The following is a 24,899-nucleotide window of genomic DNA, read 5'->3' as shown; positions in this document are numbered from 1 at the left end:
GGGGGGGGGGGGCGGCGGTAAAGCGGGCCTCACGGCCCGTGAGGTGCGAAGCGACGCAGACAGCTTGCCAGAGGCGCACGGACGAGCGACGACCAAGTGGCCGACTACACGAGAAAGCAGCAGCAGCAGAAGAAGAGTGTGGGTGTAAGTGTGTACGGGTGCACCCTTATCTATGGGTTAAGGTAGAGCAGTGCAGCCATGCATGTGGTCTATGCCCCTCCCCGCGCGCGCAGCATCGAAGCGTGCGATTAAAGGAGCGTCTGCATCAGATGTGCTTTAACTGTGGATGGGTAGGCGAGTGCTCCACCGTGCTCAGGCGTCGCCTCGCGCTGTATGCACGTCTGTGGTGATGCTGTGATGTGCAGCGCCATCGCTGGATTCGAAAACAGCATGAAGTGTCAAAAAGAAACACGAAGAGGAGCGAGCGAGAGAGAGTGAGCGGAGGTGGAGAGGTGAAGCTGATGACGCAGCGAACGTTTGATGCAGCAAGGGAGTGGAAGTGAGGAAGGGGTGCGTGGAAGCGCGAGACCTGAGAGACAGAGTACGGACATCTATAAAACGTGCACGAGAACGCAGACACCCAAAGTGCCACAAGCGCCCCTCGACCCCGCTCCTTCACGCACGCCTGTCTCATCCTTGGCTTGCTTGTGTTGCTGCTGTCCTCCTGCCTTTCTGTGGACGTGCTGGCCTCCCTAAATTCCGGACCACAAACACCCTCGCTCACCACGGGTACGCACGCTCAGTAACGCGTCAGAGATGCATCTACATGAGCAGAACGCCGCCCCCCTCCTCCCCAAGGCAGCCCACCACTACGGTAAGGAGAGGAAAGAAGCGCACAAGAGCGACTCCCAGAAGCCGCACAGCACTCCTCCATCCCAGCAAGGGTGCGAGTGAGACTATCAAACAACAACACGTGCACGCAACACGCGTGCGAAAAGTGTAGAGAGAGACAGAGAGGCAGAGGCGGAGGCGGAAGGAGAGCATCAGCCTGAACAGCGCAAGCGGCTACTACGGCATGCGCAGCAACGCCTAAGCGAGCCGTATCAACAGCAATGCACACGCACAGGCAGGCATGCGCATATAGCCACCGTAGGCATGCTGATCGGCGAGCCCAGTTCTACTCCCGCGAGTGTCGAGATTGGTGGTGCTGCACCCGACCCTCGTAGGCCTGTGCATGCTAGACCTCCGTGTCTCCTGCTTCGTTCGTGCTGCCTCTGGCAACTGCTGATGCTGTGCCTACGGAGGAGCATAGGGTCCTTCTTGATAGCGGTTCTGCTCAGAGTGGGATTCCTGCTGCTGCTGTGCATAGTCAAAGGTTGGTTCTTGCCACTGCTGCTCCTGAGGAGCGACCTGTTCAGCTTGCGTCCCGTGAACCGGCTCCGCCACTGTGGGCTCCACAGGCACCTCTGGATGCCGCCAATACTCCTCATGGCGTTGATGATGCGCCTCCTCCTGCGCGGGTGGCGCTTCGTGATGCTCATAGGGTGGATCGACTATGGGTGAGGCAGCCTCTGGCTGGCTGTTCGGATGCTCCCCGTGATGTTGCTGATGCTGCTGCGCCTGCACGGGCTCAGCCGCAGGCACAGCGTAGTGCGCCACGGGCTCCGCATGATGCGGCAGTGGCTCAACAGGTGCCGTGTAATCGGCCCGACTCGCTTGCGTCGGATGCTCCTGTAGAGCGAGGCGACCGGAGGCTGCCGTGGCCTGCACCCGACCGGCTGCAGCGTCACCAGCGACCCACATGTGACTCGTCACAACGGCTACAGAAAGCACGATTAGAGCCACTGCGAACACGCCAAGCCAGAGGCCGTGCGTCGTAGCGGCAGCCTTCGCCCACTCCTTCACCGCATCAGAAGCGGCAAGAAAACGGGACGCAGCGCCGCCGCCGGCCGCGTCGACTGCCCTCTTCCTCTGCGCCACAGCGCTCCCGTCCCTATTGAAGACGCGCTTGTCGGTGCTGCTGCTGGTGTGTGCCGATGTCGGCGCTGTCGCCGAGTTCGGGGGCGGCGCCGCCTTGGGCACGGCTGGCGGGATGACGGGGATGTACGTTGGTGGGAAGAAGGTGACGAGGCCGCCCACGGGCGTGTCTCTCTTTGTGAAATATGCAATCAGGTCCTGCTCATGATCCACCTTGTCCCCGCGCGCCGTCAGAAGGTTCCACAGGTCCTTCGGCGAGAGCGACGGGTCCACCGTCATGGGGTCGTAGAGCTTCAGCGAGAAGCGGAAGCGGTCTTGCGTTCCTTCGGGCAAATTCTTCATTCCCAGCGTGTTCATGTCGCGGAGCGTCACGAAGCTGCGCGTTGCAGACTCCGGTGCCACAATGGCGACGTGCGGCTTCGCCACGTACCGCTCGGGGTTTTGGCTGCGCAGCTTGAACACGCACGGCTGCTTCGACACGTTGTAGATGGAGATGGCGTTCTGGATGCAACGCCCAAAGTGCGGCGGGGGGAAGACGAGGCAGCTTGGCTCAATCTTGATCTGCGGGTGTGCCTTTGCGGCGCCGTGCCGCCGCTGCGGCAACGGCGCGTGATGTTTTCTCGCAGAAGAGGTCGTTGCAAGCCCCTCGGTGGGGCTCTCGTTCCGCAATGAATAACGCGACTCCATACGCGACAGCGCACCAGCTTTCACGCAGAGAAAAGGCGGAGGAGGAACGGAAAGAGCGATGCTGAGAGAGCGTGCGCCACATCGATGCGGGATCCACTGCCGGCGCTGGCGCGCGTGTTCGAAAAGATGCACAACTGCGTTGCCGACACACACACACACACACAGAGAGCGAGAGAAAGGGGTTGGGGAAGTGATAGCACGCAGACGTCAGACCCGTACACAAGACGAGAACAGTGCAAGTGCGGCGCCAGACGCGACAATGGTGCTTGGATGCGGGTGGTTGTGCCTCTACGCAAAGCCGACAACCGTACAAAAAAGCGCAAGCAGCTTCGCCCCAGCCGTTGGTGCACAAGTACGCGTGTTGACGAAACGGCTCCGCTATGCTGCCGCTGCCGCCGCTGCTGCAGGCGGAGCGAGGGATAGACCAGAGGTCGCACTAGTGAGCGTGGCGAGCTCCGAGAGTATGTTAACACGAAGTGACGGAGGCGGCAACGCAGAGAGAGACAGGAGGGGTCGTGGTCGGTGGAGAAGACGGCTGCGCCGTGTTTTAGCAGATCAAAGAAGGGGCAAAGGGTTCTGCTGATGGGAAGGCGGAGGTGGTGGAGGGTGGCACAACACAGACTGCGGTCGGAGCCAATCCGCTCGTGAGAAGCTTGCGCGCGTGACGGAGAAGGTGCTGACAAAGGTGCGCAGGATGCCGCGTGCAGCGAGGAGTGAGCAGAGCGGGGAAAGGCAGGGTCGTCATATGTCAGGCAGAGCAGCAAGAAAAACAGCGAAGGAGGAGGACAGGAGACGCGCAGGCCCATGGCGGTGGGAGTGAGTAGGGGCGGGGTCTCCCCAAACGGTGAGCTGCGACCTTTTCTGCTTTCCACATCTCCGTCATTGGCGGTGGTGAGGAAAATATGTGCCTGTGGGCACGCCTACGTATCCGCATGCATGCAGTCGCTATACCAGCAGCAGACGGAGGGCAGGGGGGGGATAGAGTGAGGCGGCGATACGGTAAGCACATCACGGACGGTTCTCATGTTACATCGCAACACGCAAAACACAATACTCATACAGCAGAAACACTTCGAAAGCGAGATGCCGCACGAAGAGGCGAGGCCGACACATCCAAAGTCGACCTGCACCGCCCGCCGCACACAACATGCAGCGCACACCTCTCACGAGAGGTGTCGCAGCTGAGAGGAAAGGGCGACGCGTTCGGGCATGCGGGTAGAGCAGGGAGAACGGTGGGAGATTCGCAGGTGAAACCTCACAGCGATCCGGAAACCGAGCATCACACGAGAGAGGAGGTGTGGGGTGAAATCAATCCTGAAGTGAACGATGTTCGCCTCCCAGCTGTGACCGGTCCCTCTGTCATTCGACATGGCGCCGAGCAACACGCGTTGCCACAGGTCGCCCATCGCGTCGTGCGACGCAGCCCTGGACGCACGCCTTCCAGCATTGCGCCGGCTCAGGCATCGGAGAGCACGACCCCCTGCCGCAAGCTCCACCCACCCACCACCCGCCCCACACGTCGCTCCCACACGGCGCCCAGACCTCCCACACGTCGTCGGCACTTGGCCATGTCCGCACCGCAGGCGGTTCGGCATTTGGCAGGGATACAGCAGGGGGAGGGGGGCTGCTCGGCCGCCTTCCACACGGAGAGCTGGGTGCGGGACCCTCAGATGCCACGCTGAAGTGTACTCAGCGTTCCCAGGGGCATGTGATCACACGCCAGTCCGTAAGGATGTTCACGTCTGTCTTCTTTGCACCTTCACGCACGCAGAGTCCCCGCCCCAGTCCTCCTCCCTCTGGATGTTTGCAAACCCACTGCACCACTCCTTCGCCCCACAGGCATAATGATGCGATGCAAGACACGTGCGCCCTCACACGTCAACACGCTACAGCGCTGGGCAACCGCCTCCCCTTGTCAGCCATCAACTGCCTCTCGCTTCGGGCCTCTGTCTTACGGGAGATCGACAGCTGCACCCGTTCTCGCGTCGCCCGGCGCCACTACCGGACCAGAGGCGGTCAAGCGAGAGGGTAGCAGCGGGGCGCCATCTCGAGCGTAGGAGTTGCCCCGGTAGTAAGAGTGGGCGCCGGCGTTGGTGGCATTGCCGCTTCGAAACACCACTGTCGTCGTCGACCCCTTGATCGTTGCCGACTCGTTGTCAGCACTGTACGTAATCTGCGGGCGAGAGCGGGTAGACGTCCCAGAGCGCACGCTCTGCTGCGCTACAGAACGGGTCGCCGACCCGCGGCGCGCCGTGGAGCCGTTCGATAGGAAAATGGACTGCGCTCTGCCGCAAGCGGGACTGCCGGGCGATGGAAAACGCGCATCTCCACCAGCGCTGGCACCGACGCTCAGGCGCATCGGGTGGCTGCCGATGGTTATGTTGCCGGAGTTGCGGCGAGCCGGCGACGCTGCCGAATTGCGGCGAGAAGATGCACGCTGGCTGTCTGCGCGGGTCACAGTCCTGGCGGAGCGCAGCGACGAGGTGGACGTGCGCCGCTGCACGGACGGGCGCCGAGGAGCGCTTGCCGATCCCGAGCGGTCGGGAGGGTGTGCTTTCTCCAAGCCGCTCGCTCTTCTACCAGCGGCGTCACCGTCAGCGTGGCCAGCCGAGCCAAATGCGTCACGGCTGTATCGCCGCCTGACCGAGCTGTGCGTGCGGGCGGCTGGTCGAGTCCCTGCAGAAAGGTCGCTGCTGCCCGGTTGGGAAGCTGTCGAGTAAGGGCGACGTCGCAAACTGGAGGTGCGCGGCGTTTGTTGGCGAAGGTCCCTCGTGGCGCTTAGCGGGCGGTTCACCCTAGCATCGGGCTGGGACTCCCGCAGCAAAAAAGCGGACGGCTGCGGCCCTGCGTCAGTGGGCGCCCCCTCCCCCCACGCGCCGGCGTCATCGCTGTGGCGCACATGATTGCAAGTGCTGCTAGCTTGCTCCCGCGAAATCAACCGCGGGCCGGCGCTGCCGCCGTTGTCGCTCTGACCAACGTGCAGGTTGTGCACGCTCACTGATCGGATGGCGCTCACCTTTGGACCCGCCAGCGTTGTGTCCGGCGCCTGCGCCTGCCAGTACAGCCGCGAAGGCGACGCGTGGGCTCCGACGCTGCTCACTCTTTCACTGCCCTTCTGCCTCGTGCGGCTCGGCCGGCGCTGCTGCTGATGTGTTGACGCCGTCGCTGAGTTGTGCCGCACCATCATGGCCGGCTGCAGAGCCTGAGGAGGGTTTGTGGACACTTCCCCCATGTAACTCATCCCCGAGTACAGCAGCAGCTGGTCCGCGAGCTTGTGCTCCAGCAGACGAATGCGCTCGTCTTTTGTGTCCAGCTCACGCAGCTTCGTCTCCATGTTACGCGACAGCTCACCGAGACGCGCCTCGAGGACTTCGATCCGCTTCTCCGCCGTCACCGCATCCGAATTCGCCTGCGCTGTCGAAGACGAGAAAGCCGCCCCAGCACCGTCCGCACCGCCGCCGGGTGCGACCGAGTGGGGCGGTGCGGATGCGCCGTGGGCAGCAGTCGCGGCAACCGCCACCTCGCGTGACAAGCGCGCATTCTCCTCCCGCAGACGCTTCACTTCGCGGTTCAGTGTAGTGATGTGGTGCTCCGCCTCAATGTTGTTGCGTTTCTCGGCCGCCAACTCGACTTGCAGTGCAACTAGTGAAGCCTCCACGCGAGTGATGCTGCCACACCGGTCCTGTCGCGCCCCCGCCCGGTGCACTGCCGAGGACAATGTGGAGTCGATATACTTACGAGACTGTGTGGAGCTGGATCGCCCCAGCGAGAACCGCCGCGGCGCGCTTGCACTGCGGTCCGCATGCCGATAAAGATCGGCTATGCTACTGACGGAACAACTGGTGCGACGCGCACGGTCAGTGGCTGACTGGCGGCGAGCTGCAGAAGCAGCGGCGGCCGTAGTGAAGGAGCTGTTTTGGCTGAACGGCGCATCGTCATGACCAAACTTGAAGCCGGCATCCGGGGAAAGGCGCGGGTGCGCGTGGAGGTGATGAGCATCGTGCTCTTCGTCAAGGTGGCGCTGGTTGGAGTGGAAACAACCGCTGCTTCCGCCGCCGCTGCTGCTGCTGGCAGCGTCCCTGTGCTCCTGCCTTAAATGCGTGTGCTGGTGCTGCTGCTGGGTATCGTTGTGCGGCGCAGTGAGAGGAGCCTGGGGCGGTGGTGAAAAGGTTTGAGGCTGGCCTAAGGCGGTCGAGACTCTAGCCACGTCATCACGGTGTCGGTGCTTCCACCACTCTGAGGGGCTCAACACCTCGCCGTAATCGCTGTCCGGAGCACCGCTGGGTGGGCCCGTGAGCGGTGAGATAGAGGGCGACAACGGTGCTGCATCCCCACCAGCAATACCAGCAGCAGCAGAGCAGTGCTCCGGCCTGTCAAGCACATGCACGAGATCTTCGTGCGGGTTCGACCGTTTGGCAGCCGCTGCAGCGGTTGCCCTTCCTGCGTCGCTGGGGTCTGCGGCGCTGCAGCAACTGCCCCCGCTGTCGTACCCACCGCGGTCGCGGGCCTCCTGGCGCATGCCCTCAAAAAATGTGCGTCGAGACATGCGTGTTTGATGCAACGAGGCGTGTTCAGTAATGTGTTCGTGGGGAAGCCAGTGTCACTGTGTGCTTGTGCCCCGTGCGAGCGACCTTGGTGGTGCACTATGGAGAGCCACGTCTCCTCACGCCTCTTCCCCTCGCTGTCGGGCTCGGTGCGCCGCTACTCGCCGTCTCTTCCACTGTACTCCACGCCCTTCCCGCTTTTGCCCGTCAGTTCACCTGTGGGAAAGAAGTATCGAGGCAAGCGTGTGCGAGAGTCCGTGGCGCGGACGAAGGAGTGCACACGTGCGCAGATGAGAGAGAGGCGGTGCTGGGGTAGAGCAGCGGTGCCTACCAGTGTCGGAATGCGTATGTGTGTTCTGCGTTGACGAAGATGGCGCGGCGCGGGGCTGCCACGCCTCGGCGAAGCGTGTCGCACGCATGAGAAGAGAGGGAGATGAGGGAGGGAGGGAGGGAGGGAGGAGGCGCAGAACAGAATACTAAAGGGAGCGTGAGAGGCGCGCATAGACGCAGGTATCTGCGAGGCGCGCATCGGCGCAGGTGAGCAAGGAGGGCATGCCGTCGTCGCTCGCCATGGAGAGGTACCTGGTCATTCCCTCTCCCCTCCTCGCACTGCGACGAGCGCGTAGAGGGAGAAACGCGAAGAAGCAAACTCCGAAGGATGCGCAGAGACGCACGAAAGAGCTTCGAAACGCGCATGTGATGGGGGAGTGCAAGGATGAGGCCATGTGCCTCACAAATCTTTTCCTCAGCCTTCGCCCTTTTCGTTGCCGGCTCAACACGTCCACCAAGTGCGGCGTATCAACAGGGATGGCACCACGACAGAGACCAGCGCACGAACACAAAGAGCGAAAAGGCGTGATGTGCTCGGAGGGAGGAGGGGTGAGGTCCCTCAGCGCGTCCGTCACGTGTGATGTGCACACACACACACATAGACATGCACCACCCCCACACTCGTCATCGCTGACAGGACCCCTCTCCACGTCCGTGCTCGCTTGGTCTGTGTGCAGCGCGTTGTCGCGCCTGTCTGCGCTTTCGCGTCCGTTTTGGGGGGTTGATGCACTCATTCGCCCGTGAGCTGATGGCGTTGCCGCTGGAGTGCAGCGACGCAGACGCCTCGACAGTCAGAGAGGAAGAAGATGATGGGGGAGGGGAGGGGCTCAGAGGGCATGAGAAGCAACAAAAAACGCCGCTGCTGGAAAGGACGCAAGAGAAGAGCACATGGACAGACGGAGATAGAGAAGGCCAAGCACACACGCAAACACAGAGAGAAAGAGAGAGGGGATGAGGAGACGCAGGGACAGCCGAGTGTGGGCGGGCGGATCTCCCTCTCCCTCATCCCTCCCCTTCTCCTCTCGCCGCCACGGCCATCTCTGTTCTATACGCGCTGAGAGGGCACAGCGGCGAAACCGACCATTGCGGCAGACGTCCCAACAATAACAGCAGCAGCAGCAGGGGAAAAAGCGAGGGAGGGGCAAAACTGGAGAGCACGTGAGAGAAGGGTGGTGCGTGGCCCTGCGCACTCACTCAACACACACGCACGCGCATACAAAATCATGGCAGCAGATGCGCTGCAAGCCGGCATGTGCAAGAGAGAAAACAGAAAGACCAGACATGCGTTCGAATACGACTCGACCGCACGTGGCGTGCAGCGGCGGCATCATCATCATCAGCTATGGGTGGACACACAGCGGGAAGACTAACAGCAAGAAGGAAACAGAGAAAGAGAGCATCACCACCACCACGTGGATTTGAAGAGGACAGCACGCGGCACGCGCAGCACGCCTTGAAAAAAAAAAAGAACTGAGAGAGCTGAGCAAGAGGGAAGAGAAAGAGAGAGCTGGTAGGAGGGAGCAGGGAGGAGAAAAACCGACGTATCGAGACGTGATAGAGTGGGGGAGGGCCGGCGCATGGATGGTGAGGACTGCTCGCCGGCGCACACACGCTCGTGCAAGCACATACACAAACATCGATGAAAGACGAGACAGAGACACACACGAACAAACTTGGTAATGGGAAGTGCGCGTGAGAAGTGCAGGGGGAGGGGGCAGGTTTGAAGTTGCTGGCGCTGATGAGGGTGGGAGGGGGCACTGTGGGGCGCGGAGAAGTTGAAAGAGAGGCGGACGGCCACAAGCAAAGACCTCTCGACATAATATAGAGCTGATGTGGACAACACAAAAAGAAAAGCGCCAACGGCACATGAGAGAAGCCGGAAGACGCTGATCAAAATGCATGGCACACGGCAGCAAGCGCATGTGCAACGTAAATGAAGTAGAGAGGGAAGGTGTGTGTATGTGTGTGTGTGTGTGTGTAATGTGACGCCGAGGCCATCAAGCGAGTCGGCATATTCGTCTCTGTCGACCCGACTTCTGGGAAAGTGGTGCGTGCGATCGTGCCGCTTACACCGAGGCTCTACCGGCAGGAGTGGAGTGCGTAAAATTCAAGAACACAGATACGCGTGTATGCCTGCGTTTGCGTACTGCTGAGAGCGGCTCCACCCCCCCCCCCGCTTCTTATCTCGCCGGGTGGAGATATGAAGGGGGGTTGGATGGGCGGGGGGGCTTACTATGATGGCGCGGACGGCCGAAAGAAGGAGCGAGAAAATGAGGGGCCGTGCGGTCACTGAGGCCCATCCGCAGCGAAAACGGAAACGAAAGGGAACGCTCCCGGGTAAAGTAAGGTTATCCATTGCACGGGACAGAAGGAAAGGCCCCACATCTCCCCACCCCCACCCCCGGCCGCGTCGCACCGCCGTACCGCGAGGAATGCGTGCGAGCGTCAATGAGAAGTGTACACAAAGGAAGGAAATAATACGGCGTCCGCGGGGACTCGTGCCCTCACTCGCTTGGTGGCGAAGGAGCAGCAGAGGAGAAAAGGATGAGGAGACGGAGAGGGCGCGCGCGAGTTCGTCGTCGGCATACACTCTCCAAGGCACGTCTTCATCACAGATGGCATGTATACACGTATACATACATATATATACAAGATATATGCATATGTGTATATGCATCAACGGAAAGAGGCGCATACCTCACACTCCACATCCCACGCCCCACACCCTCACAACGCAGCATGTGTACGCAACGAGGGCGAGGAGATGTCGCCCCCTCCCCCACCATCAGCAACAAGCGAAGAAGGCAGCAGATGTGTAACGGAGAGGCGGGGCGGGGAGGGGAAAAAATGCGCTCCTGCAGAGCGGACACATCGCGACGAGGGCGTTGGTTCGGCAGGACGAAACCGAAAAATGAAAATGGGGGGAGAGAAGCACCGCAAAGGAAAGGAATGTACGCTTGGCACGACAATGTCGCCAGCACACACGCACAACACACAACATGCACCGTGTTCAGCATGCACACGACTCGTCAACAACTCCAGCAGCAACCAGAACTGCAACGAGCAACATACGCCAGCAGCAGTAGCGAAGCAGCAGCAGCAGCAGAAAACGAAATAGGAAAGGTGAGCGAAATAAACGGGCACAGCGTCGGACGCAGTCGACCGCCGTGGACGCAAAACAAAGCCAAAGAAAGAAAAGGGAAGAGGAGGTGGTCAGTGGGGGGGGGGTTATAGTTTTTCCGTGCACTGAGTCCCGACACAGACAGACACACATGCGCACACACACGCCAGCGCTTCTATGCGCCACCATCTTCATAGATGGATACATTGTTCAAGCAGGCGAAACAAAAAATGGGAAGGGCACGAGAGACGGCACGACAGGAAAGAAGCCGGCGCGGCAGGTGGAGGCGACCACGCCACACACACGCCGAATGATGGCGAGGGCAGCACGTGCGTAACAATGCGTCCCCCGCCCCTTCTTCTTCTTCGTCCTCCCGCCGCTGCCACCGTCAGCACCACCATCACATGTAGTACAGTGGGCTTTTTGTAGAAAAGACACATGAAGAGCGCGCGCGCGGAGAGAGAGGCCCTCCTGTGCCTCTGTCCTCACAGGAGGAACACCAGAAGACCTTGCGCGGCTGACGCGACGGCCTCGGCGGTCATGACCGCGTAGAGTCGCATACCCTCCTTGGTGGACTGAGCCGGCAGTGGGCTGCTGGCACCACTGCTGTTGGTGCTGTTGCTGTTGCTGGCATGGAGATGGAGAGTCGCTGCCGCCGCGGCTCTATCCCTCCACGACATGCACGGATGCGCGGCTGAGTCGCTGGTGATGCGGACATCACCGTTGAAGAAGCATGGTGACGACACGCTGCGACACCGCATTGTCCCTACAGGGGAGGCGGCGGCAGCGCCACAGGCGGCGGGAGAGACTCCCGTGGTGGTATTCGTAGGAGTGTCACTGGTCGCTGTGGCGCTCTCGCCGTTCCCTGGCGTGCGCTTCGGCTTAAGACGACGGCGCGCGTGACGGCCGTAGCGGATCTTGCGCGCCGACGAGTGATCGCCGAGCACGAGACGTAGCTGCGGGTACCAGTGGTTCTTCAAGTCCTGCCACACATAGTCGCATAGCTGGTGCAGCCCCTTGAGAGCGCGCTGCGAGCTGCCGGCGCACACGATGCAGGCCTGCGACCAAAGCAGCGACGACTCCAGCGTGAAGATGGAGGACGAGGCAGCCGAAGTGGCGGGCGACGCCGCTGAAGGAAAGGTGGTGTTGGCCATAGCCGAGGGCAGCAGCGATGTGGCAAGGGATGACGAAGAGATGAAGGACATGCGCCGCGAGAGCCATGCCGCCGCTCTCCTCTCTTCGCGCTGCCTGCTCTGCGCGGAGGCGCTTCCAGCTAGAGCAGTATCCGAAATGTTCGCCGCACCGCTTTCCTCCCTATCCTCCTCGCAGGTGCAAGGATGCGGCCGGTGGTCGCACAGCGACGCCAAAGGCTTCATCAACCACGCGAGCAGCTCTGCTGGCTGCTCGCACGCGCACCTCGGTCCCGCGCTAGCCCAGGGATTGGGGCAAGGCGATGGTGCCATAGATGAGGGTCCATCAAACTCCAGCTGGCCTTCCAGCGCCATCGCCGCAGCGGCCACCTGCGCCTCCCTGGCTGACACCTCTTCACCGAGCCGTCGAAGACTGTCCTCTGAAAGCACAGGTGCGCCGTGAGAAGGCGATGGAAGTGTCGATGCGAGCGAGGTCACCGCGGCCTGATCGCTGAGAGTGGCAGTATCCGCCAAGATCGGCGTCCACACACCCGCCCGCCGGGACTCGCCCATGCACGGCTCACAGTCGCTCGCCAGAGACGTCGTAGCGACACTGATGACGCGAGGGATGAGAATAGCGTTTGTCGCGGCGCCCATTGGCGTCGCGGAGCTTGGCGCACCGGTGCCATGGCTCGCCTGCTCCGTGGCCGCCTCGTAGGAGTGCGACACGCCAATGCTTTGTGGCGCCAGCGGCAGCGAGCTCGGAAGGGAATCCACCCTCCACGTCCCTGCCATCCCCGAGCTCGCGTGCAAGGAGTTGATGTTGTCATCGTGTTGCTCGTGATCGCCGGCCTGACCAGTAGAGGTGGTCTCAGTGACGGCGATGCCGAGACAGCAAGCGTCTTTGGGGGTGGCAGTCGTCGTCGTGCCCAGCACCGGGCACAGGCGGGTGTGAGCCACTGGTAGGTGAGCCTGAGAGGTAGTGGAGAGGAGGGACCACACTGTTGACACGCTGCGGGTGAGGGAGTAATGCGCCTCTGCTAACTTGCCGACACCAGAGCGGTGCTGGTCACGCCCGTTTGGAGCGGGGGCGCCGCTTGGCGCGTGCTCCGACGAGGTGTCGTCTGCGGTGTGGCGGCTCTCTGTGTCGAACAACTGTAGAAGTACGACGGGCGGCTCCCCAAGGGTGGCCTTCGGCTCTTCGGTTGCCGCCGACGCCTGCAGAGCGTGGCCTCCGCCATCTCCGTGATCCACGGCGACCTCCGCGCAAGTGGGCCGGCACCCAGCCTGGATTGGCGACGACCCCGAAAAGTCTACAGGGCCCCCGTCCGATTCGACGTCCAGAAGTTCCCAGCTGCTGATGTTGCGTGGAAGCGCTGCCGCGCGAAGCCCAACGTCTGCAGATATGTCATGCATCGGAACCGTCATCTCGCGCTCCGGTGGACTGTTCGGCGGCGCCATCAACGCCGCCGTCGCCGCGGCACCACAAATGCCTGACATCTACCGTAATGCGTGCCGTAGATGCGGGTGTGCGCGCGTGTGCCTGCTGAGAAGCTGCGGTGCCGGCCAAATACAAGGGGGTGAAGCCGGGCGTGATCGCTCCGCGCGTGCGGGCCTACACGTGTGCAGCGCCGGCTTCACTTTTCGGCTGCGTATGATGACGAGTGCACCGCCAGTGGCGAAGGGCACCCGCGAAGTGAAGAGAGAGAGGCGGGCGGGGGCCGTGCAGAAGCGGATGCGCGGGTGACAAGAAGGAAGGCGTCGGCCGTCGCGACGAGGCGAGCGAGCAGGGGCAAGTCGGTGTGGTGGGATCGGTGAGATCCGGGGTGGAGAAGATGAGGGCACTGCCCGTGTGTGCGCGTGTGCAGCGGCCCGTGAAGCGAGAGGGTAGGGAGGTGAAGGGTGCGGTGGCGCGCACGCTCTGGGTGTGGAGTCGGGGGAGGGAGGGGGTCTGTGGGGAGGCCAAATTTCAATGGCAGTGGGCAGCACACACGTGTGTGACCGAAGAGCTGCGAGCGGCAACAACGCACAACCGCAGCCCGAGAGCAGAGAGGGTTAGGGAGGAGGACGAGGAGGAGGAGAAGCGGTCGGCAAGCAGAGCGTACGGAAAGCGTGCCTCTAGGCGTACACACACGCACGCATGCACACGGTACGTGCATAATACATGCCCTCGCTCACGTGTGTGAGTGAGGTCAACGTGAAAGAAGAGGGGCGGAGGAGGTAAGAAAAGGCACCTGTTGTGTTGATGGAGAGGGGGGGCTCCATCCCCACCGTCTAACCGGTTATAGGGCGATGTCGCCAAACGCCTTGCGACGTCGCCCGGCTGGCGCGAGGGGGAAGCGGGGGGGGGGAGGGTGCACTTCGAATGCACAGACGAGGCCGTAGAGCCGGCTTGCAGCCTCCCCAACTTGAAGGAGAGAAGGCTGGCACGCAGGACACGCACGCACTTACGCCGCGGCCGAGAGCCGCCAGAAAGAGCTAGCGGAGACGCCGCACACACACAGGCGAAACGCTCACTGGTGCAGCCGAGGAGAGGTAAGGAGCGGATAGCCATCGTCGTGGCCGGAGCGCGGGGCAGACGTGCTGGAGAGGAGAAATGGAAGCGCATACGCACGCGTTACTCCCACACCCACCTCAGCAGAAAAAAAAAAACAAGAGGAAGCGTAACAGATCCGCCCTCTGCACACCACCTCACCGAAGCCAATGCTCCTTCTGTGCAGCGCAGTTGTGGTGGTGGTAGGAGGGGAGGGGGGCGTACCGTCCGACGAGAATGATGGCAGCAGTTGTAGCATCTCGACCGGAGCGAAAAAGGGAAAGGAAAGGCTGCCAAGTCCATGAGAGTGGAGGAAGAGAAATAACCCGGCGAGATGCATATCGCTGGTCGCACGTGCATCCGTGGGCAAGCGCACTCTATGCGGCGCCGCGCCAGCATGCGGCCTCCTCCATGCACAGGAGAGAAGAAATGGTGCTGCGGCAGCGTGCGTCACAGGGCGACGGTGGCAACCCAACGCAAGACTCACGGTAGCGGTGGTTACCGTTCATCGCTGATTGAGGTCGTTGTGGGTGTGTTCTAGAGTGTTTGTAGTGGCATTCACCTCAACTCGGGCCGCGACGTGCTCGAGACATCCTTGTCCGCGCACGGGAGAATGCGCTTGGAGGGGGCGCGTGGCTGCACAACCGTTGAAAGTGTAACGCGCGCCGCATAAAGCGCCCGAGTACTGTTCTCCGTGTGGGCGCCCGACACTGAGCGGACGCCGACACACGCGCACACGCACACACGCACACACGCGCACACGCGCACACGCACACACGCACATGCAAAGTGAACGAGAGAGAGTCGTCGCATCGTTGTCTGGGTGGCAGGAGAATGTGGGTAAGCCCTCTGGAAGCGCCGCGATCGCCCCTCCTAGGAGGAAGAGGTGGTGCGCCACGACGGGAACAGGTAGCCATGCCCCAGCCGTCGTGACGGCGGCCCGCCCCTACTAGGACTGCGGCGGCTGCTGTCACGCACACTCGACACGTCCATCGGCAGCGACGTCACGTCACCGTGGCCGAGAGCGATACGGGCAAGGTGCCTGTCTGTGAGTCCGAGATGGACAGCAGTGGCGCTGCACTCAGCAACAGAGGCAGCCGCTGTCACCTTTGCCATTCCTCTCCGCGGTTGCCGATAGGCGCCGATTCCGTGCCGCGTGGCGCCTTCGCCACCTCCACTGGAACAAGGCAGGAAGGCGAGCGCTGCTGCACCCGCCCGGTGCGGATGTGGAGACGTCGCAGAGGGGCTGGCGGGGTAAGGCGAGGAGGCGGTCCTGACGGCCCTACGGAATGGAGTTGCCCCGACGGCAGCACAAGCCGCAGCAGGAGAAGCGGCATCCACAGTCATCCAAGAAGCCGTGAGCAGCTCGAATGAAGCGTCGCCTGCAGTGCGACTCGCGGTGGCAGTCGATCACTGCCTTCGCCCCCGCGTCCCCACCGCAGGTGGCTGCCGCGCCGCCTCCGCACCCTTCCCCGCTATCGTGTCACAGCGACACGCGCTACCACCTCCGGTCGTTGCCTCTGCACTCGCCGTGCCGTTTTTGCGGTTGTCTGTAACGGACGAGCCGGCGTCGTCGTCGTCGCTATCCAGCGCTGCCCGCACCTCGGCCTCAAGGGATGGTGATAGGAAGCTTCTCTCGATACCGAGCCCGCTCCGACTGTGCGAGGGCTGCCGTTGTGCCTCAGGCAGCAAATATGCAGTGCTTGTCGTTGGCGCTGCTGCCCTGTCGCAATGGGTAAGAGAAACACGCCTACCAGACCAGCGATGCGCACCCATACCGGATTCCGCAGCATGTCCGTTCACGCGAGGCGCCAATCGGCAGGCCTGTGACGGCGGCGGCAACGCTGGCGCAGGTGGCGGTGTTGGCGACGAGTGCTCGGAGGAGTCGCCATGCTCCGATGCGGAATTGTCACTGAAACACTCGAGGGCCGGCATCGTGATCGCCGCTGTCACACACGGCCGGTGCGACTTGGCAGAACCGCCTATCGCTCGGCAATCTCTCTTTGCTCGCTGGGCATCTGCTGACGCTGGTGGAAGCACGGCTGCGGTCCCCTGCGTCACAAGCAGCGCCACCTCTATCGCCTTCGCAGCAGCCACCTGCACCTCCAGTTGCTCCACTCGGCGCCGCAGCACGTCGCGCTCTGCCAGCGCCGCACTCCGCTGGACTGCTTCTCTCTCCAGCCGTGCGACCTCCTCGCACAACTGCTGCTTCGTCGACTCTCGCCACTGCCGTGCCTTCTCCGTTGCCCGGCGCAGCGTCGCTGCTTCGCGCTCATAGGCACCGATCTCCTCTCTGAGTGCCGCAAGCGACTGCGCTCGCAGTCGCGGTGGAGAAAATGTGTCGGAGGCAGAGCCGCCGTCCCGCCGTCCTGCTGTGTGTATTGCCGTCCCTTCGTGTGTATCGCCGCTGGCGGCATCATTGAAATTCGCGCCAGCGCCCCTTCTCGTCGCTGTCGCTGCCCCTCCTTCTCCCTGCTCTCCGGTGAGCACGTGCTCTGCCTGCAGACGCTCCACCTCCGCCTGTACGGCAGTCTCGGCCGCGGCCCAGGAAAGAGTGCGCTGAAGGCGCCTCTGCTCCTCCGCAGGGGCGGCAACGGAGGTGCTGGCGTTGGGCGAGTCGTCGCAGCGTTGAGTGTCATGATTCAGTATCTGTGCCTGGTGGGCCTGCAGGTGGCCGAAGGCGACCGCGTCGGCATCTTTGAGGGATACGGCACGTGTCGGTGACTGCTGCTGCGGGAGAGGTGGCGGTGGCGACAGTGGCGGTGCGGTGGAGCCGACAGTAAGGGAGGGCATCGACAAGCACTCGTCTTGGCTGAAATCTGCGGCAGCTCTCTCCACGGCGGCGGAGGCTACGGTGGGCTGAGAGCCAGGGAGCAGATCGCCGCCACGAACGCGGCTGGAGGCGGGCATCATCGTCGCAGCGCTGCCTCGTGAGGGCGGCGGCAGAGCAGCAAGAGGTGCGTGCAGGGCGCCGTGTGCCTCCACAGCGACACCCTCTGGCGCGCGGTCTGGGGTCAGCAGATGGGGGGAGGACGTGATAAGTAGTGCTGCCTGTGCAGGCGGCTTGCCTGCAATGCTGCTGGCAGCCTCCATTGACTGAGGCACAACCGACCAGACGGCGGTTGGCGGGCTGAGTTGCCCTGTCATGTCTTCCACGACGTAGTCGCTCCCGATGCGAAGCACCAGCGAGGACGACAACGCAGGCGCCGCAGCGGGCATCTGGCGGGAGTCTACAGAGTTCTGTGCGTGCTGCACAGCTGCTGCGTAGCGGCGTCCGAGAAACGGGGTCGATGAGCGTTGCCACCTGTCTAAGCCACTGCTGGCACTGACCACCACAGCTTCCTGTATCCACGCTACCGGAGGCAACACTCTCCCTGATGCCAACGCGGCCGCCTGCAGGGGAACACACATGGTCAGCTGCATCTCCTGCAGAGCCACCGCCACATCCGTGAGCAGCGCGTCTGCCGTTGTGCTAAAGGGTACAACATCCACGTCGATCTCGAGGCGCTCAACCGCAAGGGCCGTCGTTGGCGAGGAGGAGACTGTCGCCTGCGCAAGAGGGCGGACCACGTCCACGACAACCACCATCGCTCTCACGTCAGGGTGCACCCTGGAGGGCGGCATGTGTAGTGGCGTGATGGGAGTAGTGTTAGTGGGTCCCCGGGCGTGCCTGTGTCTCGTGCCCGTTGTCGAGAGGGCACTCCGCATCAAGGAGAGATCGTGGAAGAGGGCCGCGTCTACGATTCGTGAGTACGTGCATGCGTATTCGCCAGCCCCCACCCCTGCGCCAGAGAAGCAAGTCCGTCGAGAGGCACGACAGGCGGCAAGGCCACGACGCCAATCTATGGATCTGTATGGAAGGTATGTCCGGCGGTACGCCTCCAACAAGCACGATGAAAGCGTGCGCTGCAGATGCGGGTGCGTATAAAGAAGCGCTCCAAACATGCACAGCCAAGGGCAGGTGAAGGATGGGTGGAGGAGACTGGAGGGCCGACGCGGAGTACCCGTGCGGGGACAGAAGAAGGGCCGCCGGTGTACACAGGGGAAGAGCGGCGAGCGGCACCATTGCGTATGGGCGGCAGCGTGCGCTGGCATGCATCTCACTTGCACCGGCGTTCGCGAGCGTGTGCATGCATCTGTGTAAGATGCGTGCGCACACGGTTTCTTACAAGCTCCCACTCCAAGGGTCCGCGCTGGGCGCACGTGCGGGGTGCTATCCAGTGCCGTCGAAGGATGCAGTCAAGCGAGTTACATGCGCCATACGTAGATACATACCTGCCCCACATGCGCAGAAACGCATACGCATGCAAGCGACGAGTTCCTTCACCAGCGCGTGGCGTAACGTGTCGGCGTTCCTTTCCGCGTTGGAGGGGAGGAGAGAGCTTGCTGCCGGGAAGGCGATTGCGACCCATCACTTCATCGTTCTCTGTGCCTCGGGCACGTGCGCGGATGGCGGTACGTGCACACGGCACGAGAGACAGCCGGCAGGTATTCCGCACACGAATTACAAGGAAGAGAAAGGGCGGCGGAGTGTTTTCTGCGGAACGCTTGTGCGTAAGTGTTCGCCGTCCCTCCGCCCCGCCACCCCCGTACACACCTACACACACGCACAGTGACCCTCCTATCACTTTAGTAGCCAGCCGAAAATGCGGCACTATCATTGCCGTGGCGCAGCGGCGTCCGCGGCACGCGACGCTCCTCCTGCTCCCGTACCGCCTTCTCTAGGCGCTCGGCCAGCATGGTCAGTCGCTCACACTGTTGCTCCGCCTCCCGGCACACCTTTAGCTGTCTCTGCAGTTCGACCCTCCGCTGCAGGAGAGTCGCCAGCTCTGCGTCAGCACACTGAGCCGGCTGCCAGGGCTGCACCTCACACTCGCTTGCCGCGGTGGGCTTGGCAGATGAGCATGCCACCACTGACTTGTACTCGGCTAGCGCGGCGGTGTAGTCCTGCTGCGCGGCTGCCAAGGCGATGCGGACTGCGGCTTCCTCCTTCGCCGATGCTTCGCAGGCCTGCACGTCGACGGTCCCTCGCACGCGCAGTGCGTCCGCTGTGGCACTTGGGCCACTCGCTTCGCTCGCCCTCTCCACCGTCGTGGCGTGCGCCACCAGGCCGACTGGCCCTGCCGCTGTAGCCGTGTGCGCCGTCGCTGCCGCGGTCGAGTGGTAGGAATGAACTTGGTGGGTGTCAAAAATCGAAGGGCGGGTACGGGGACTATGGGCGTCCTCGACGACTCCGCACGATCGGTCAAGCGGCGCAGAGCAGCTTGGTAGCGTCGACGTCGAGGACGCGGGCATCAGCGCGGCAGCGAGACAAGGTGTCTCAGCTGAGATGTCTCTCGTCGCCGGAGCGCTGGTGCTGTGCGGTGAGGCGGGAGACCGCAATACCGTGTCACCAAGTCTATCCGAAGTTGACAGCGCGGTCACTCGTAGCGGCAACAGCTCCGCATGAGCAGAGGCATGAGCAACTGACTCCTCCGACGTGACCTGTGCCGTGTCACTGGCCGGTGCAGTCCCAGAGCTGCGCAGGAAGTCATCGAGTGGCTCCGCCTGCATGTCAGCCGGTACCCGCACCTCTGCATACTGTCGAGGGGTGCGGCCGTGCGGGTGGTGCTTGCCAACCATGGCGTATTGAGGGTTGCACTGCCGCAGCACGACCATGGGCACCACAACACCCTTCAAGAAAGCGAACCTTGGCCGACCGGCCTTCCTCGCAAAGGACTGGCCGGTCAGCGTGTGCGCTGCATGGCCTTTGTTGACTGTCGTTGTGGCAGCCGAAGTGTCCGGGGCATTGCCGGGCGCACCCCCTCGCTTTCCATGTGTGCTCTTCGCGCGCTGGTCCGAATGCTCATCGCTGCACTCACGGCTATCGCTGACGTTGAGAGCGTCTTCAGCGCTGCGGTAGAGGCTGGGAAGCAGAGACGGCGCGTGTGATGCCAAGGTCAACGACGACGACCGCGCTGATGAAGTTCGCTCTTGTCTCGCCTCGCGGCGCGACCGGCGCCTCTCTTCCTCGAAGACGGCGTGCGTGCGGAGGCACACTTCCGTAATGAACGGCGCTCGCAGCACGGCCACCTTGTGGAAGTGTTGCGTGCCGCCGGCCCAGCGGTACTCACCATCCTTGTCTTGCAGGCAGAGACAGAGTTCCGCTTCCTGCAAGCTATCTGTCAGATGAGGAGTACGAGAAGTCAACGGGTCGGCTGCCTGGGTACCATCCACGACGGAACCGCTACTGTGATCCTTGCCGCCGCTGCGGCCCAGCAGCGAAGTAGGGCGGGCCAAGGCACAAGGGGCACTGTTGCCTCCGCTGATCTCGTGGTGGTCGCCATGTGTGTAGCCGGCGCATAATGAGGCACACATGCGCCGCTCCACCGTCTCCTGAACCTGCTGGAGGACCGCCTTCACCGTCGTGGCCAGCGTCACCTGCATCGATAGCCACAGGAGCGACCTGTGACGAGGCGTCGGCAGCGGAGCCGAGTCCTGCTGCAACCCTGGCGAGCTAGGCAGCCTTGAGGCTGATATCTGGGGCGCAGGCCGCTGCTGATGTAGAGGGTGGAGGTTTAGTGCACTCCTCGCAAATGCAGGGGCCGTCGTCGCAGCAGCAGCAGCCTGTGGCGAAGGTGCCATTGGCGTCGACGGCAGAGCCGCGTCCGACTCGATGGCCACGCACACACGAAGAATGATGGGCATGAGCGATAGGGAAGAGCTGGGCTGCTTGGCTCTCTGGCTAGAAAGATGCATACACGCGTTGGCGCAGAGGGTGTATGCGTGCGGGCGTCTTTGGCCGTCGGATGGGCAGCGACGGCCACCAGGGATTTCGCAGGCAGAGACGCAGCGCGCGATCAGGAAACGCAAAACGTTGGCCCGGGCACAAGCTCAGATCTAAAGTGACGTGCAGACGCAGCTGCAGTGGCTCTGTGCGTACGCGTGCGCTGGTGTGGTGGGGGAGGAGGGGGGTGGGGGCTGTCGATGTTTTGCCTCTCTCGCACACTGACTGAGCACTCAGTCCTTCGGGTAAGTAAAGCAAAGAGAGCTAGTGAGGGACAGAAACATGCTTTCAAGGAACACAGGCGAAGGCAAGCCGCTGGTCAGCGCGAAGCGGCCTCACGCAGACGCACAACCACTCGCTTGCGCGGGTCCACAGCGTGGCTCTGCGCATGTTTGGCTTGCCTCCGTGTACGTGGCACGTGCTCGTGGGGGAGGGGGAGGGGGAGGGGGAGGGGCAAGGTGGCCGGCAGGGTGGCCGGCAGGTCTCCCTCCCTTCGCTGATGGCACCGAGTCGCCGCGGCATGCTGTTTCCATCTTTTCTGAGCTGTCGTTGTTGCTTCTAAGGTGTGGCACCGGTGCTCTGCGCAAGTGTCCGTGTGGCCGGCACCCGTCATGGTGGTGGTGAGGGGGGGAGGCCCACCACCGTCCTGCACCTTCTGCTGCGGCTTGCAGAAATGCGAAAGGCAAATAGGAATTCATGGCAGGGAGGTAAGACGACCAGCAGTGCCGCGCTGTGTGTGGGCTGGCACACGGCACTCTCCCACCGGTGTGTGCACCCGCGCTGGGGCACCCACACGCGCCGTCGCTGGAAAGACGGCCCGGTGCGCCGGCAGAGCCAGCGCTCGTTCAACTACACGGGAGCACCCACGCCAGCAGGCACCCTCTCGGCAGCGACTACTACAACTTTGCCGGGTCAGCCGCACCAGACGGTGCACCGGCCTCGGACTCGCCCTTCGTACGGCAGTCCATCACCGTCATGGTCGTCTTCTCCAGCACAAACCCGCGGATGCGGTCCACCTCGGACAGCCTGCTATCGCACCCAGCGCCGAGAGACAAGATCGCGTGCACCGACCAACCGGCATTGCGCACCACAGCGTTGCGTATTACGTGCGGCAGCGCCATCGGGCCTGTCGGGCCGCGAATCGTGAGTGCACCGTATAGCTCCAGGCTCTCAATGATGACACGGCCCTCAACAATCAAGGTGCTGTGCTGATCGATGTGCACCTTTTCCGGCGTCGGAAAGACGCTCGCAAGGTCGTCGAGGGATCCGCTTGACGCGCACATGGCATCCAGCACGATTATCGGGAAGATATGCACGCCAATAGTGTCGTTCGCCACCGTCACCTCCGCCTGCGAGCTGTAGAAGAGCGGCAGCCCGATAGCCTTGAGACGGCGCCGCTGCAGCTCGTAGAAGTCAGCCTCGCCCGTGGCGGCGCAGTAGGCGCCGTTGCCCTGCGCCACAAGCGCTGCCGCCCCCTTTAGCGAGTTCTTCACTGGCTGGTACGAGAATCGCTCGAAGACGGTACCGCCGACGCGGTAGTCATCCTCGGAGAAGAGCAGCGCGATGTCCTGCATCAGGGACTCGATGCGTGCGGGCTTCTTGAAGGAGCGATGCGTCTCATCCGAGTACTTGGGGTTGATGAACTCCGGAACGATACCGTTCGACTCCCGCAGCCGGTCCACGTAGCTGGAGAGCTTGAGCACGAGGGTGTTGACGCTACCAGGGAACGGGGAGAAGCCAGTGGGGTCACTGGCTTCTTCGCCGCCATCCTTGTTAAGCGTGCGCGAAACCTCGGCAAAGACGTTGTACTCCACGCTCGCGACCAGCCACGGGTCGCCGCTATTCTTCTTGGCTCGGCATAGCAGCCCGATCGGCTCCTTCGGCACACGAGGGATGCAGGTGAAGTTCATGTCGAGCGAGTGCTCGGCGCTCAAGGCGAGGCTGATGGGGATTGTGACCGTCGCGCCGGCGTTGGTGTCCTGGATAAAGACAATGGACTCGTAGCCGGCCGCCAGCCAGTCGTTCACGAGTGGCTGCGCCGTCGCGGTACCGTCGCCGGAGTTCGGCACCACGTCTCTCTTCACAGTCGCGTTGTAGATGAGGGAGTGCACGTCGCCGTGGCCGTGCGGCTTGCGCAGCAGCTTCCCTGTATCGTCCAGGGCGAGGTGCGCGGCGCTGTCGGCGAAGCAGAAGACCTGCCCCTGCTTGAGCACATGCAAGTTGGGCACATCCAACTGCAGCTCGCGCAGGAGCTGCAGCGTGCGGTCGTGCGTGTCGTCAGAGGTCATTATCACAAACGGTACCTCCTTCCCTCCCACTCGCTGTGCCCACCGGAGGTAGTAGGCGAGATACGTTGTGTTCGTCGCCGTCTCCACCGGCAGGCCCACCTTGATGCTTGAGTAGCCCAGACGTTCGCCCAGACCACCAGCAACCAGCACGAACACCGTCTTGCACAGCATCGCGGTTCCGGCGCTCTCCAGCGCGGTCCTCTCCGCCGTGCGCCGGTGCAGCGACGGGGCCTCGAAGATGAGAGGGGGCATCTCCAGCGCTGCAAAGTCCACCTCTTCGCTCTCACGCGCCAGCAGCTCGTGCCCGTTGCGGATGTACTGAGCGACGCCGCCGGGATACATGTTTGAAAACATGTACAAATCTGTAAGGAGGGCGATCTGCCTCTCGTCGCACTCATCCACGGTCTCCGGCCATCCCTCGAAGAGGTGACCCTGATCCAGGCCAGGCGTGCAGAGCTCCTCGCGCAACGCCTGCAGGTTGGAGTTAGACGGGTTCGTCATGAGGCCGCGTATCGACAGAAAAGGAGAGAGCAGACGGGCTCGGCGGGGAAGAGGCGACAGACAACGACGCAAGACAAGACGAGCAGCCATACAAGGGTTGTGCGGAGGGGCGCGGCGGCGGGTCAAGCAGCGTCGAAGCGCTCCCTCCGAGTGAGGGGGGTAGTGGCGGTGGTGGTGGTAAGACAGAAGAGGTGAGAAGGACAGGCACAACCAGCAGCGAGCGTAGCCCCTCCCCGAAACTGCTCGAAAAATCCACGAAGCAAAGAAGAGAGTAAAAAGGTGAAAAGAGGGTGTGAGAGGAGGGAGGTGTCTCGATGGGTGGGTTGTCGTGCCTGTCAGGGGAGGTTTGATCCGTGCATGGTGGCACACACACACAGGCGCCGGCCTATACACGGCGAGGTGGAGGAAGAAGGGGAAGGGCGGGGAGCGGCACGCAAACTTAAGACCAGAACGATCAAGTCCAAGCAGGGGCAACGCTCGGGGGAGGGGGGGGGCGCAGCACTTTTCTGTTGTGCTCATGCACGACAGCGTTGTCGCAAGACTGGGGAGGGAGGAAGAAGGTCAAGGAACGGAAAGAATGTGAAGCGCATCGCTGATGCTCCTGGCTGGCTGCCTGCCCTTTTCAGCGTTCCGCCGCGTTTGGGCGCACAAGTTGGACCACGCCTTCGCGACACTCGCGGGCCGCATCGGCCCTTTTTAGGCAGGCCTGCGGCCAGGACCAGACCTTATCCGATTCGCGGCGACGGGACACTGGTCAGGCACATGTTCAGCGTCTTCTTGTGTGGGAGAGAGCACACGCAGATATCACGCTACTCACGAGACGGGCCATGGCACATTCTTGCGCCGTCGCAGGTGTGCTTACACATATTGGTGGTGGTAGGGGGGAAGGCTCTTTTGTTGCGCAGTCCGTGTATACAGTGCCACCCGCTCAAACCCGCCAAGGGCGCAGTGAGCTGTCGGCGTGCCAGCTTCCTCACAAAACTGGGAACTGGGAAGCTGCATCGCGAAACGTTGGCGGCAACGCGATGCAGAGGGAGATGCAAGACAGCACCGTAAACAACAATGTGAGAACTGCGCTAAAA

General features: G+C 62.6%; 6 protein-coding genes across 6 annotated transcripts; all 6 read right to left on the bottom strand.

Moving 5' to 3' along the window:
• Nucleotides 1–1,236: 1,236 nt before the first annotated feature.
• Nucleotides 1,237–2,604, bottom strand: LDBPK_171310 (hypothetical protein, unknown function; the record flags this gene model as incomplete). The annotated part of the gene is made up of 1 exon (XM_003859938.1): nucleotides 1,237–2,604. The coding sequence occupies one exon, from the start codon at nucleotides 2,602–2,604 to the stop codon at nucleotides 1,237–1,239; it is 1,368 nt and encodes a 455-aa protein (XP_003859986.1).
• Nucleotides 2,605–4,555: 1,951 nt separating this feature from the next.
• On the bottom strand, nucleotides 4,556–7,123 carry LDBPK_171300 (hypothetical protein, conserved; the record flags this gene model as incomplete). The annotated part of the gene is made up of 1 exon (XM_003859937.1): nucleotides 4,556–7,123. The coding sequence occupies one exon, from the start codon at nucleotides 7,121–7,123 to the stop codon at nucleotides 4,556–4,558; it is 2,568 nt and encodes an 855-aa protein (XP_003859985.1).
• Nucleotides 7,124–11,084: 3,961 nt separating this feature from the next.
• LDBPK_171290 (hypothetical protein, unknown function) lies at nucleotides 11,085–12,524 on the bottom strand (the record flags this gene model as incomplete). The annotated part of the gene is made up of 1 exon (XM_003859936.1): nucleotides 11,085–12,524. The coding sequence occupies one exon, from the start codon at nucleotides 12,522–12,524 to the stop codon at nucleotides 11,085–11,087; it is 1,440 nt and encodes a 479-aa protein (XP_003859984.1).
• Nucleotides 12,525–15,672: 3,148 nt separating this feature from the next.
• On the bottom strand, nucleotides 15,673–17,970 carry LDBPK_171280 (hypothetical protein, unknown function; the record flags this gene model as incomplete). The annotated part of the gene is made up of 1 exon (XM_003859935.1): nucleotides 15,673–17,970. The coding sequence occupies one exon, from the start codon at nucleotides 17,968–17,970 to the stop codon at nucleotides 15,673–15,675; it is 2,298 nt and encodes a 765-aa protein (XP_003859983.1).
• A 921-nt stretch (nucleotides 17,971–18,891) lies between these two features.
• Nucleotides 18,892–20,688, bottom strand: LDBPK_171270 (hypothetical protein, unknown function; the record flags this gene model as incomplete). The annotated part of the gene is made up of 1 exon (XM_003859934.1): nucleotides 18,892–20,688. The coding sequence occupies one exon, from the start codon at nucleotides 20,686–20,688 to the stop codon at nucleotides 18,892–18,894; it is 1,797 nt and encodes a 598-aa protein (XP_003859982.1).
• A 1,236-nt stretch (nucleotides 20,689–21,924) lies between these two features.
• Nucleotides 21,925–23,817, bottom strand: LDBPK_171260 (UDP-sugar pyrophosphorylase; the record flags this gene model as incomplete). Its single annotated transcript, XM_003859933.1, has 1 exon — nucleotides 21,925–23,817. The coding sequence occupies one exon, from the start codon at nucleotides 23,815–23,817 to the stop codon at nucleotides 21,925–21,927; it is 1,893 nt and encodes a 630-aa protein (XP_003859981.1).
• Between the last annotated feature and the right edge of the window lie 1,082 nt (nucleotides 23,818–24,899).

Source organism: Leishmania donovani, chromosome 17 (genome assembly GCF_000227135.1).
Source record: "Leishmania donovani BPK282A1 complete genome, chromosome 17".
NCBI lineage: Eukaryota > Euglenozoa > Kinetoplastea > Trypanosomatida > Trypanosomatidae > Leishmania > Leishmania donovani.
This window is presented reverse-complemented; position numbering and strand designations above follow the sequence as displayed.